Source organism: Gekko japonicus, unplaced genomic scaffold (assembly GCF_001447785.1).
Source record: "Gekko japonicus isolate JY-2015 unplaced genomic scaffold, Gekko_japonicus_V1.1 scaffold3725, whole genome shotgun sequence".
Lineage (NCBI taxonomy): Eukaryota > Metazoa > Chordata > Lepidosauria > Squamata > Gekkonidae > Gekko > Gekko japonicus.
The window spans coordinates 98765-111439 of record NW_015165935.1 but is presented as its reverse complement, the minus strand read 5'-3'; the positions used below and the strand labels follow the sequence as shown (position 1 = coordinate 111439).

At 49.0% G+C, this 12675-nt stretch overlaps 1 protein-coding gene across 1 annotated transcript in view; it reads left to right on the top strand.

The window, feature by feature from the left end:
- The window catches only part of KIF24 (kinesin family member 24), a 50515-nt gene that overhangs the window by 11678 nt on the left and 26162 nt on the right, over positions 1–12675 (top strand). Inside the window, exons 3-6 of the mRNA XM_015411432.1 lie at positions 2141–2238; positions 4095–4310; positions 6562–6667; positions 10166–10176. Coding sequence (XP_015266918.1) covers positions 2141–2238; positions 4095–4310; positions 6562–6667; positions 10166–10176 — 431 coding nt within the window. The remainder of the gene's footprint in view (positions 1–2140; positions 2239–4094; positions 4311–6561; positions 6668–10165; positions 10177–12675) is intronic.

Here is a 12675-nt window from a genome sequence, read left to right as displayed (position 1 = left end):
AACGCTTTAAAAATGCATTTACCTTTTTATTACTTGTCCCCTAGAAACCATCATGCCATCAGAAACTCTGTGGTTTTGCTTTCCAGAAGGCATAAAATAGCAGCACACAGAAAAGTCAACCTGTTATTAGCTTTGCCTGTTGAGTGTCTGCCTGTTGCACAACGTTTAACACTCAGAAATCCCTGTATGCTTTTGTATGGATTAAATGGGTGGGTGTGCCGTACTGCTTCGCATGTCGGGCCAGGCCTGGGTGTATCCTGGTCAGGATACCGAGAGCAAACAATAACAGAGGCTTAGTGGGCTCTTCTTTACCTCCACACCATTAAAGGCTTCGCTGACTCATTTCCACGCATAAGCCTCCACTACAGGGTCGGGGCGTTTTTCATTTTGTCACGTGTATATCATTCTCAATGTATATCATTCTCACTATCTGTGGATACTTAAATCTGGAGATTGGGACCATGGACAGAAGACAGATTTTTCTATAAAACCTGAGAAAAGCCCGTTTGCAGAAAAATCTGAAATCTAAAAAAGGGAGAGTTAACTCTCCCAAATGATACAAGCAGAGTCTGGAAGGAGGGTCTTAGTGGACCTTACACTGAACATGAGCCAGCAGTGTGATGCGGTAGCTAAAAAGGCAAATGCGATTTTGGGCTGTATCAGCAGAAGTATAGTGTCAGATCACGTGAGGTGATGGTACTGCTTTACTCTGCTCTGGTTAGACCTCACCGAGAGTGTTGTGTTCAGTTTTGGGCACCACAGTTTAAGAAGGCTACAGACAAGCTGGAAGGTGTGCAGAGGAGGGCAACGAAGATGGTGAGGGGTCTGGAGACCAAGTCCTCTGAGGAAAGGCTGAAGGAGCTGGGTATGTTTAGCCTGGAGCGGAGGCGACTGAGAGGGGATAGGATCACCAACTCCAAGTACTTGAAGGGCTGCCGTGTAGAGGATGGGGCGGAGTTGTTTTCTGTTGCCTTTTTCGGCTAAACATTAGGAAGAACTTCCTGACAGAGCAGTTCCTCAGTGGAACAGGCTTCCTCGGGAGGTGGTGGGTTCTCCTCCTTTGGAGGTTTTCAAACGGAGGCCATCTGGCCATCTGACAGCATTGCTGATTCTGTGAACTTGGGCAGAGCAGGAGGGGAGGAAGGGTTGCCTCAGTGCTTAGTTCTCGTGGCCCTTTCTTGCACGCCCAGGGAAATGCTGATGGCCACTTTGGGGTCAGGAAGCAATCCTGGAGGGTTTTTGTCATCTTCTGGGCACAGAACAGGGGTCACTGCGGGTGTGGAGGGGGAGGTGTTTGTGAATTTCCTGCCTTGTGCAGGGGGTTGCACTAGGTGACCCTGGAGGTCCCTTCCAACTCTGTGATTCTAACTCTTAACAGTAGCTCCTCAACAGATAACTAGTGATCAGTCAGAAGTCCTCCCAGGCAAAATCCCCACCCGCTTTCTAAAAACATTTGACCTGCACCAGGAAAGGTCTTAGCATGATTCTAACTCTTAACAGTAGCTCCTCAACAGATAACTAGTGATCAGTCAGAAGTCCTCCCAGGCAAAATCCCCACCCGCTTTCTAAAAACATTTGACCTGCACCAGGAAAGGTCTTAGCAGGCATCTTGGCACCCATGGGCAATGGGTTGGGGACCCTTTGTTTAAGTGCTCAGATTTCTCTGGGTTTTGAATGGGCACCCTACCCCAGCCCAGGGCTATTTTGGGGCAGGAACGCACAGGAACAGAGTTCCGGCTGGCTCCCGAGTTGGCCACACCCAGCAGGAACTCATTAGCATAATAGGCCACACCCAACAGCAGAAACTCATTAGGATTGGCTACGTTAGGGGTGTGTGGCCTAACATGCAAAGGAGTTCCTGCTAAACAAAAAAGGCCCTGGGTTTTGACAACAAACAAGGTAAACAGAATAAGAAGCAAAAGGTGGGTGTGGCTGGATGACCACACTTCTGGTAACGTGGGGGGTGCGGCCTAATATGGTAATGAGTTTCTGCTGTTGGGTGTGGTCTATTATGCCAATGTGTTCCTGCTGGACTTTTTCTACAAAAAGAGCCCTGCCCCAGGCTGTACATTTTGCAACCAGGGCAGATTAAAGGAGGGGGATTCCTTCTCATATAAATATATCCCTTTTGCTTTTCCAGCATGTGTTTTACTTTGACGAAGTCTTTGGGGAGGCATGTTCCAATCAGGATGTGTACATGAAGACCGCTCATCCCCTCATCCAGCACATATTCAATGGGTAGGGCCTCATCGTGTGCTTTTTGCTTACGGTAAAGTCTCCGTTGTTTTCGCACGTCGCTTGTTTTATGTTCCCCCTTCTCCCTTGGTTTTGCTTTCATGCAGACTTTCGCAAGCATGACCTCTTGCACATTATCCCATTACAGGAGCAGGATTTCTTAACTGTGGATGTTCTAGCTGCTTACCTTGAATACTTCCTTGCAAAGAAATATCACAAATAATGTTTGCATTTTGTGGCTATGTAACCCACTGCTCACAATTTGTTTTGTACGTATGTGTGTATACACACACACACACACACACACAGAGTTTGCTGGCTTCAGAATTTGCTTCATACAACTGCAGAAGTGGACTCTACCTCCTACCTCACAAGGTGCCTGTTAAGCTGAGTTAGTGTGAGCCAGCTCACAGTTTTTTAGCCTCTGGCTCACACATTTTTCTCTTCGCTCAGGAAGGGAGGGCTTCAGAGCAAACCAATTCATGCAGCAGCCAAATCGCTCGCTCACAACTTTAACGCCAGTAGCTCACAAAGTAGAATTTTAGTTAGTGGTGAGGAGCAGCAGACTCTTATCTGGGAGAACCGAGTTCGATTCCCCTTTCCTCCCCCCCCAGATGCAGCTGCTGGTGTGACCTTGGGTCAGTCACAAGTTCTCTCAGAGCTGTTCTCTCAAGGCCAGTTCTCAAGAGAGCTCTCTCAGCCCCTCCTACCTCACAGGGTGTCTGTTGTGGGGAAGGGAAGGGGAAGGGATTGTAAGCCTCTCTGAGACTCCTTCGGGTAGTGAAGGGCGGGGCATAAATCCAATCTCCTCCTCGGCAAGAGAGGCCAGCTGTGTCGGTCAAAGAGCTGGATTCCAGTCCTGTAGCAGCATAAGAGACCAACAAGAGTTTCCGGGTATGAGCTTTCGAGAGTCGGAGCTCTGCTCGTCAGACACCTCCTGGACCCAGATCTATTTATTTATTTATTTATTTATCTATCACATTTTTACCCCACTCTCCCGCCAAGGCAGCTCAGGGCGGCTTACAAATAATACCAGTATACAATTAAAACCAGTTATTACAACTAATACAATGTCATACCATAAAACCATAAAACATTACAATGAATTCAACCTGTTGAGATTTGGCGGCCATCCGTATAAAGTGCTAGTGCTTATGTGGCGCGGCCAGTGTGGCCAGGGCTATTAGAACGCTTGTCGGAACAGCTCGGTCTTCACCGCTCTACGGAATTGTTGAAGATCCCGCAGAGCTCGAATTTCAGTTGGGAGCTCGTTCCATAGCGTCGGTGCAGCAAGGTGGAACGCCCTGGTTCTTGTTGCTGTTAACTTAGCATCCCTAGGGCCAGGGGGGACCAGGCGGTTTTGTGTCCCGGATCTCAGTGCTCTCGGGGGAACATATGGGGAAAGGCGGTCCCTCAGGTAGGCAGGCCCCAGACCATTAAGGGCTTTAAAGGTCAAAACCAGCACCTTGGCGCGTATCCGGAATGCTATTGGCAGCCAGTGCAGCGACCTCAGCACAGGTTGGATGTGCTCCCTCACGGGGAGACCCATCAACAACCTGGCCACAGCATTCTGCACTAGCTGCAGCTTCCGGAGTTGCCCCAAGGGCAGCCCCATGTAGAGAGCATTACAGTAGTCCAACCTCGAGATGACCATAGCGTGGATCACTGATGCCAGATCGTTGCGTTCGAGGAAGGGGACCAACTGTCTAATCAGCCGAAGGTGGTAAAATCTAGTCCTCCAGCAAGATGCCACCTTCACTATCTCAGAGACATTTATCTGAACGTTACGGCTTTACATAAAGATTGCTGTTTTGGGTTTGTTTGTTTTTAATAAGGTAATTGCTTTCCTTGTGTTACAGCGGCAACGCCACTTGCTTTGCGTATGGGCAGACTGGGGCCGGCAAGACCTACACTATGATCGGCTCGCACCAAAACCCGGGGCTGTACGCCCTGGCGGCCAGAGATATCTTCCGACACTTAGAAACATCCCAGGCCGGGAAAGACCTTCACGTCTGGATTAGCTTTTACGAGATCTACTGCGGGCAGCTTTACGACTTGCTAAATGGAAGGAAGAGGTACTTGGAGTAGGCACAGCCTTTGCGACAAGGACCGTAAATCAGAGGGAGCCAAGTAGAACTAGATCAAGACCTGTTAGTCTGTCTGTAGCAGTAGAGAAGAGCAAGAGCCCAGCAGCACCTTAAAGACTAGACAAAATTTGTGGCGGGGCAGGAGCTTCCGTGAGTCACGGCTCACTTCTTCAGATACAGCTAGAATCCGAGTCCATCTGTCCTTATATCTCAGGGTTGATGGCTGAATGTGGTGCCTTCCAGATCAAGATGGGCAGCCATGTTAGTCTGTCTGTAGCAGCAGAAAAGTGCAAGAGTCCAGGAGCACCTAAAAGACTCGCATCAGTGACTCACGGAAGCGCATTTTGTTGTTGTTCAGTCGCACAGTCGAGTCCGACTCTTCGTGACCCCATGGACCAGCTCCCGCCAGGCCCTCCTGTCTTCCGCTGTCCTCTGACGTTTGCTCAATTTCATGTTCGTTGCGTCGATGACACTGTCTAACCATCTCATCCTTTGCCGTCCCCGTCTTCTTTGACCTTCAATCTTTCCCAGCATCAGGGTCTTCTCCAGGGAGGGCTCCCTTCTCATTGGGTGGCCAAAGTATTTGAGCTTCAGTTTCATTATCTGGCCTTCCAGGGAACAGTCAGGGTTGATTTCTTTTAGGATTGACTGATTGGATCTCCTTGCAGTCCAGGGGACTCTCAAGAGTCTTCTCCAGCACCATAGTTCAAAAGAATCTATTCTTCGGCGCTCGGCCTTCCTTACAGTCTAGCTCTTGCAGCCATACATGACTACTGGGAATACCATTGCTTTGACCATGCGCATACCCTGCCACAAATTTTGTTCGTCTTTAAGTTGCTCCTGGACTCTTGCTCTTTCCAAGTTGAATTAAAGTTTCTTAAAAGACAGACATCTGGAATGCATGCATGTGTATGTACCCATGCTCATTAGAGTGGCTGATGAATATCTGGGAGTCCAAGGTTCAGATCTCCACCCTGTGAGGGGAGCTTGCTGCGTGACCTTGGGCCAGTCGCTGGCACTCAGTCTAATCTATTCTACAGGGTTGTCTGTTTACAAAAATTGTACCCTGCCTTTCTTCACTCCCAAGGGCCACCAAGTCAGCCAACCCTCTAAAATACACATGATAAAATCACAATTTTAAAACCGTTGAAACAAAAACAAAACACACATCGTTAAAACGATTAAAAGGCAAAGTTAAAATGCACGCAAAGCAATTAAAAACAGCAATTAAGACATTGGTTAAGAAGGACGGATCATTGGGGGAAAGCCAAAAGAAACAGAAAAGTCTTGACCTGCTGGCGGATGGCGGCAACAGAAGGGGACAGATTTTATTTTTGGTTTATTTAATTCATGTGTATCCTGCCTGTCTCCCCCACGGGGCCCCAGAGAGGCTTACATCATTCCCTTCTCCTCCATGTTATCCTCACACCAACCCTGTGGGGTAGAGCAGGCTGAGAGAGTGTGGCTGGCCCAAGATCAGTAATATGTGCCCCTCATAAACCTAATTGCTGGCCAGGTATATCGCCTACCCCCTCCTCCCATTCGACCCTCCTGGCAAGCACTTCTAACTCCTTAACATTCTCTGCGCCGGGCCGATAATGCGGTTCGCTCACGTTCTTGTTTCTCGGCAAGGTGACCTGAGACTTGAATCAGACATTTACATGCTAAAGGAACCGCTTAGCGATTTTGAACAGGGAAAGTGACCGGGAGGAGGCCCTAATGGGAGGGGAAACGCAAACACTCCGCCATCTCTCTGGATTATTAGCTCTGAAGCCAGTAGATGACAATTTAAATATCAACATAATTAACTTTCCCTCCGCTGCTGATTGTCCTAGCTGATATATTCAGCAAACGTGTGCCGCCCCTGAACTTTCAAGTGTGAAATGAAATGATCCCATCCACCCTCCCCAGGAAATCTCAACTATACAATCAATCTGCGTTAGAATGCAGTGGACTATACATCCAGATAAATACAATAAACTAACTTCTGACTGATGGTTGGGAGCCGTCGGCCGTGGACCTCGAGCCCAGCTGGAGTCGTCTCACTGTTGCCTTACAAGGGTTTCGCAGAGGCAGATCCGTGGCTGCCAACCGGACATTCACGCATATGCACAGAATTCAGTGTACCGAGGCCCTGTGTGTCTCCTGTATGAACTGTACTCCTCAGTAAGGAAGCAGTAGGTGGTCGTTACGAAGCAAACAAGTCCATCTCCTTGCTAATCTAAGGTTTCCTCTGCAGGCTTTTTGCCCGGGAAGACAGTAAACACGTCGTGCAAATAGTCGGGCTGCAGGAAGTCCACGTGGATACCGTCAGCTTGCTTCTAGAGGTAATTCTGACTTGCGGGGTGGTGCCTTCTAACTCGGGAGGTTCTCGATGCACAGAGAGGGGACTGCAGAGCCCGCCAACCCGTCATCCTAAGATCAAAATTGCAAATTAACTAAATGCAATCGATCTTATAAGGGTCTGCCCTTAGACCTGCTGTCTCTCAGTGTGATTAAGAGTATCCTATTTCCCCCCATTCAGCTTCTGAAAGAGCCAGTTTGGTGTAGTGGTTAAGTTCGCGGACTCTAATCTGGGAGCATGCCAGCCACACAGTCTAACAATACAGGAACTTGTGGATTTTGATTCCCCACATGCAGCTGTTGGCATGACCTTGAGTCAGTCACAAGTTCTGATCTCCAAAGAGCAGTTCTCGAAAGAGCTCTCTCAGCCCCACCCTACCTCACAGGGTGTCTGTTGTGGGGAGGGGAAGGGAAAGGAGATTGTAAGCTTCTCTGAGACTTGGTATAAATCCAATCTCCAATCTCCTCCCCCTCCTCCTTTCCATTTTTAAAACAAATTATAGATCGTGCATGAAGGAGAACGGTCTTTGCAAAGCTCCTGAGAATGACCCTGCTGGCTCAGCTGTCAGGGGTACCTTTGCTGAAAGCCAGTTTGGTGTCGTGGTTAAGTGCGCAGGCTCTAATCTGGGAGGAACTGGGTTTGATTCCCCACTCCTCCACTTGCACCTGCTGGATGACCTTGGGCAAGCCGTAGTTCTGTCAGAGCTGTTAACGCAAGGGCACTTCTCTCAGAGCTCTCTCACCCCCGCCTACCTCACAGGGTGTCTGTTGTGGGGAGGGGAAGGGAAAGGAGTTTGTAAGCCGCTCTGAGAGTCCGAGTGAAGGGTATGAGTCCAATCTCCTCTTCTTCTTCTTGCTTGACTTGTGCTCTCTCAGCTGAGCACTGTGAGTGAAAACCTTCTGGATGAAACCAAGTAGGCAGCCAGTTCTAGTGAGGAAATGTTGCCCACAACTGAGTTGATGCGTATAGTAAGGTGCTCTTGAGCAGTACACTTGCCACATGACGGCGGGGTACATGGTAAGAACATAAGAGACGCCAATGTTGGATCAGGCCAATGTCCCATCCAGTTCAACACTCTGTCACACAGTGGCCAGAAATACCAGGTGCCATCAGGAGGTCCAGCAGTGGGGCTAGGACACTGGAAGCCCCCCCACTGTTGCCCCCCCCCCAAGCACCAAGAATACAGAGCATCCCTTGCCCCAGACATAAGAACATAAGAGAAGCCAATGTTGGATCAGGCCAAAGGCCCATCCAGTCCAACACTCTGTGTCACACAGTGGCCAGAAATACCAGGTGCCATCAGGAGGTCCAGCAGTGGGGCCAGGACACTAGAAGCCCTCCTACTGTTGACCCCCCCCCAAGCACCAAGAAGACAGAGCATCACTTGCCCCAGAGTCCCTATCTATACCTTGTGGCTAATAGCCACTGATGGACCTTTGCTCCATATGCTTAGGTCCATCAGGTAGAAGCAGCTTGGAGTTGGGGGGCTTTAAGGTTTTAATTGTTCTGAATATGTGACTCTTCACAAGACAGTGAAAGGAAGGGTAGAGCACCGTGATATCCAGAGAGCCACATTTAGTCAGTTTCACCCCCGAGGATTACGCTTAATTCGGTGCTCGCTCACGCAAGGCTGGCTCTTTGGGATCTGGGGTCTCTGGCGTTTAAAGTTTGGTGTCGCGGTTAAGTGCGCGGACTCTAACCTGGGAGAACCGGGTTTGATTCCCCACTCCTCCACTTGCACCTGGCTGGATGACCTTGGGCAAGCCGTAGTTCTGATAAGAGCTGTCCTTGAAAAAGAGCAGTTTCTGTCAAGAGCTCTCTCAGCCCCGCCTACCCCACCTACCTGGTTTGACGCTGAGGAGAAGGAGATTGGATTTATACCCTGCCCTTCACTCAGAGTCTCAGAGCGGCTTATAATCTCCTTTCCCTTCCCCTCCACTTTGGTGTCGTGGTTAAGTGCGCGGACTCTAATCTGGGAGAACTGGGTTTGATTCCCCACTTGCACCAGGCTGGATGACCTTGGGCAAGCCGTAGTTCTGATAAGAGCTGTCCTTGAAAAAGAGCAGTTTCTGTCAAGAGCTCTCTCAGCCCCACCCACCTCACAGGGTGTCTGTTGTTGTGGGGAGGGGAAGGGAAAGGAGTTTGTAAGCCTCTCTGAGACACTTTTGGGTAGTGAAGGGCGGGGTATAAATCTAATATCTTCCTCTCTTCTTCTAAAGCAAGAGAAAGTTTGAAGTGGCCGAGTACAAGGGATTGAGAATAAAACGGCCAATATTGTAGTGCGCCTGTAAAGATCTGTGGTGCGGCCTCATTCGGAATAGCGTGTACAGTTCTGGTCACCATATCTCAAAAAGGACTTTACAGAGCTAGAGAAAGTACAGAGGAGGACAAACAAGATGACGAGGGGGTTGGAGCACCTTCCCTGTGAGTAAAGGCTGAAGAGTCTCTGGGACTTTTCTGTTTAGAAAAGAGATGACTGAGCGGGGACACGATAGAGATAGTATAACATCTCCCCGTGGTGGAGAGAGTTGGCAAAGGGAAATTTTTCTCCCTTTCCCAAAAGACTAGAACTCGAGGGCATCCAATGAAGCTGATGGGCAGTAGGTTCAGGACGGACAAAAGGAAATACCACTTTACCCAGAGAGTGATAAAAATGTGGAATTCGCTGCCAGTAGTGCTGGCCACAGGCATAGACAGCTTTCAAAGAGAATTAGATAGATTCGTGGGAGGATAAGTCTACCAATGGCTTCTACCCATGGTGGCTGAGGGGAACCTCCATGCTTAGAGGCACTAATCCTCTGGATCCCACAGCCAGGAGGCAACATGAGGGGAAGGCCTCGGCCTCCCTGTCCTGTTCTTGGCCCTGCAGAGGAACTGGTTGGCCACTGTGTGAGAGAGGATGCTGAACTAGGTAGACCAACCTGATCCTGCAGGACTCTTCTTCTTATGTTCTTATGATTCCAAAACCTCTTAAGCAGGTCTGCTCAGAAATAAGTACCATCTTTAGTCAATGGGGCTGACACCCAGGAAAACGCTCTTTGGGTTACAGACTTTGTGCTCTGCCAGTTTCTGAGCCTTTTCAGCTTCTGGTTCACAAACCTTTGAAGAGGGAAAACGAAGGGGAGGGGGGGGGGGGGCGGCGGCAAGTAGAAGCCGTTCCGTTCACGCGCAGCCTTCACAAAAGACAATTTGTTTGTTCAGTTACTTGTTCATTTCCACTGTGTACTTATTCCACATGAACGACGTTTTGAAGGGTTTTTGCTGCCAGCCTAAGCCAAAATGACCTTGGTTGGGTATAAAGCAGGTAATTGCCTTTCAAGATCTTCCTCTTGGTTTTGTGTTGATGCGTGCTTTAGCTTGACGATAGTAAAACTTTGGATCCAAACCCAAGAGTGTTTCTCAGCAATTAGCCACCCACCGCCCGGTGTCTGGTAAAGCAGCAAGCAGTTCAATAGAAAATGGGTAGAGAACGACTTTTTTAGAACAGAAAAAAGAAGAGAAGGAGAGAGAGAACTAAAAATAACCACCGCGCCGCTTATTGAAATTCTGACAGAATGAAATTGGATTAAAATTAATATAACATTTCTTTGGAGAAACAGAGCGGCTGGATTTTGCTCCCTGCTTGCCGTCAGATGTCGGACGCTTCGGGAATCCTTCCCTGGCAAGCTGGCCAGCAAGCCGGCCCGTTCATGGCCATCACTCCTTTCCTAGAGTTGCCCACACAGGCTGCGTGCTTTACAGAAAACACAGGCGAGAGAGAGGCCTCGCCCATGGGTCTATAATCCAGGGTCAGAGGAGAGTTGAGGGAAGTATTGGGTGTTGTAAATAAGAAGCGGGAAACTGACCAGTTATGAAGGTGCACAGAGAGTTTATAAAGGTGAATATATATAGAGATATTTACAGGTTATTGAACAGCATGTCGCGCCTTAGTGTATGAGAACTAAGTCCCCACCAGCTTACTAAACTGATAGTTATTATGCTAAACCCCAGCCAATCTCTAACAGGGTGATGCAATCAGTAACTCTAACAAGCCCTGAAAGAGTAACACCTGCTAGAATACACCTGGCTGCAATTACATCATTACTAGCATGACAGCTAGGTCTGACAAACAGATCAAACTGATCTATAGTAACTGCTTGCTACCTCTATTACTTTGACATATATCTCAATAGGAAGTGGTTTTATCCATCTGTCTAATATCGAAGCGCTGTCAAGTCGCAGCCAACTTCTGTCGACCCCGTAAGGTTTTCAAGGCAAGACATGAACAGAGGTGGCTGGCCGTTGCCTGCCTCTGCGTAGCAACCCTGGGCTTCCTTGGTGGTCTCCCGTCCAAGGACTAGCCAGGGCAGACCCTGCATTGCTTCCGAGGTCTGAGAAGATTGGGCTAGCCTGGGCCATCCAGGTCAAGGCAAGAGACATGCAGAGGTGGTTTGCCCTTGCCTGCCTCTGCATAGCGACCTTGGGCTTCCTCTGTAGTCTCCCATCCAAGTGCTTACCAGGGCCGATCCTGCTTCGCTTCCAGGCGCTGTCAAGCTCAGGCTTGTCAGAGCTATTCAGCTGCCCTGACTAGTAGTAACACTTTATCGTGTCCTTCCTCCAAGGAGTTCAGAACAGCATTCACCGTTTTCTCCGTTTCCTTCTCCCGGCAAAGGAGTCTAGGCCCACTAGAGCAGTGGTCACTACAGAGTACGTGGGTTGGATCTGGGGTCCCCCACCTACAGATGTGAAGGCTCGGAAAAATTGGGGGGGGGGGGAACGGTTTTTCCCCGTTTTTTCCCCCTGAAGCCTTTTTTGTTTCCCCCCCCCAAAAAAAAAAATTGGAAAAATTGAAAAAGGTCAGACATGAACCAACGGGTTGAAATTAAATCAAAGGAGTTTTCAGCTAAATATTAGGAAGAACGTCTTGACAGTTAGAGTGGTTCCTCAGTGGGACTGGCTTCCTCGGGAGGTGGTGGGCTCTCCTTCTTTGGAGGTTTTCAGACAGAGGCCAGATGGCCACCTGACAGCAATGCGGATTCTGTGATCACGAGAGGGAGGGCGGGGAGGGTTACCTCAGTGCTTAGTTCTCGCGGCCCTTTCTTACACGCCCAGGGAAATGCCAATCACCAGTTTTGGGTCAGGAAGCAATTTTTCTCCAGGCCAGTTTGGCTGGAGATCCTGGAGATTTTTTGTCATTTTCTGGCCGTGAAACAGGGGCCACTGGGGGAGTGTGAGGGAGGTATTTGTGAATTTCCTGCATTGTGCAGCGGGTTGGACTAGATGACCCTGGAGGTCCCAACTGTGTGATTCTATGCTGAAACGACTCTGTGGTGCTGGTTCAGCGGGTAGTCTTGGTCCAGCAGCAGACTGGCCTGGAGTTTGGACCTCAGAAAGGGCCTTTTCCTGCCACCCCTCCTCCCCCAGTTGCACGTGGCTCCCCTGAGTCTCCAGCAAGGCTACCTCTAAAGCTGTGGGGTCTCGTGAGCAAAAATCCTGCTTTGTGAGCGGCCGGCATTGAAGTGGTGAGCGAGCCGTTTGGCTACTGCATCAATCAGTTTGCTCCGGAGCCCTCCTTCCTGAGCTAGGACAAAAGTGTGTGAGCCAGAGGCGTAAAAACTGTGAGCTAGCTTACACTAGCTCAGCTTAGAGGGAACACTCCTCTCTCACTTGATAAATAAATATACAAAAAGAGGAAAGGCCAAGCTTTATGCTGCCTTTCTGGACTTTAAAGGGGCCTTCTAGTTACACCTATCAGCTTCTACTGGAATCTAATGACTCTAACTGGATTACCTATATAGAATCCAAAATTAAATCCCTGGATATCACCTTAGATTCCTTACTCCTGAATCTGAGGCTTTTTCCATTATAAGAGCCAATCTACTTTGTTCTGAGCTACATTCACTGTATAATGCTGCTAATAAAACCTGTTCACCCCTGTATTTTGGAATATCTCCTAAAGTCGGCCAACCTGCCTCTTACCTGTACCAACTTCACACCCCCAAACTCCGTAGAGCCCTCTCTTTGGCGAGA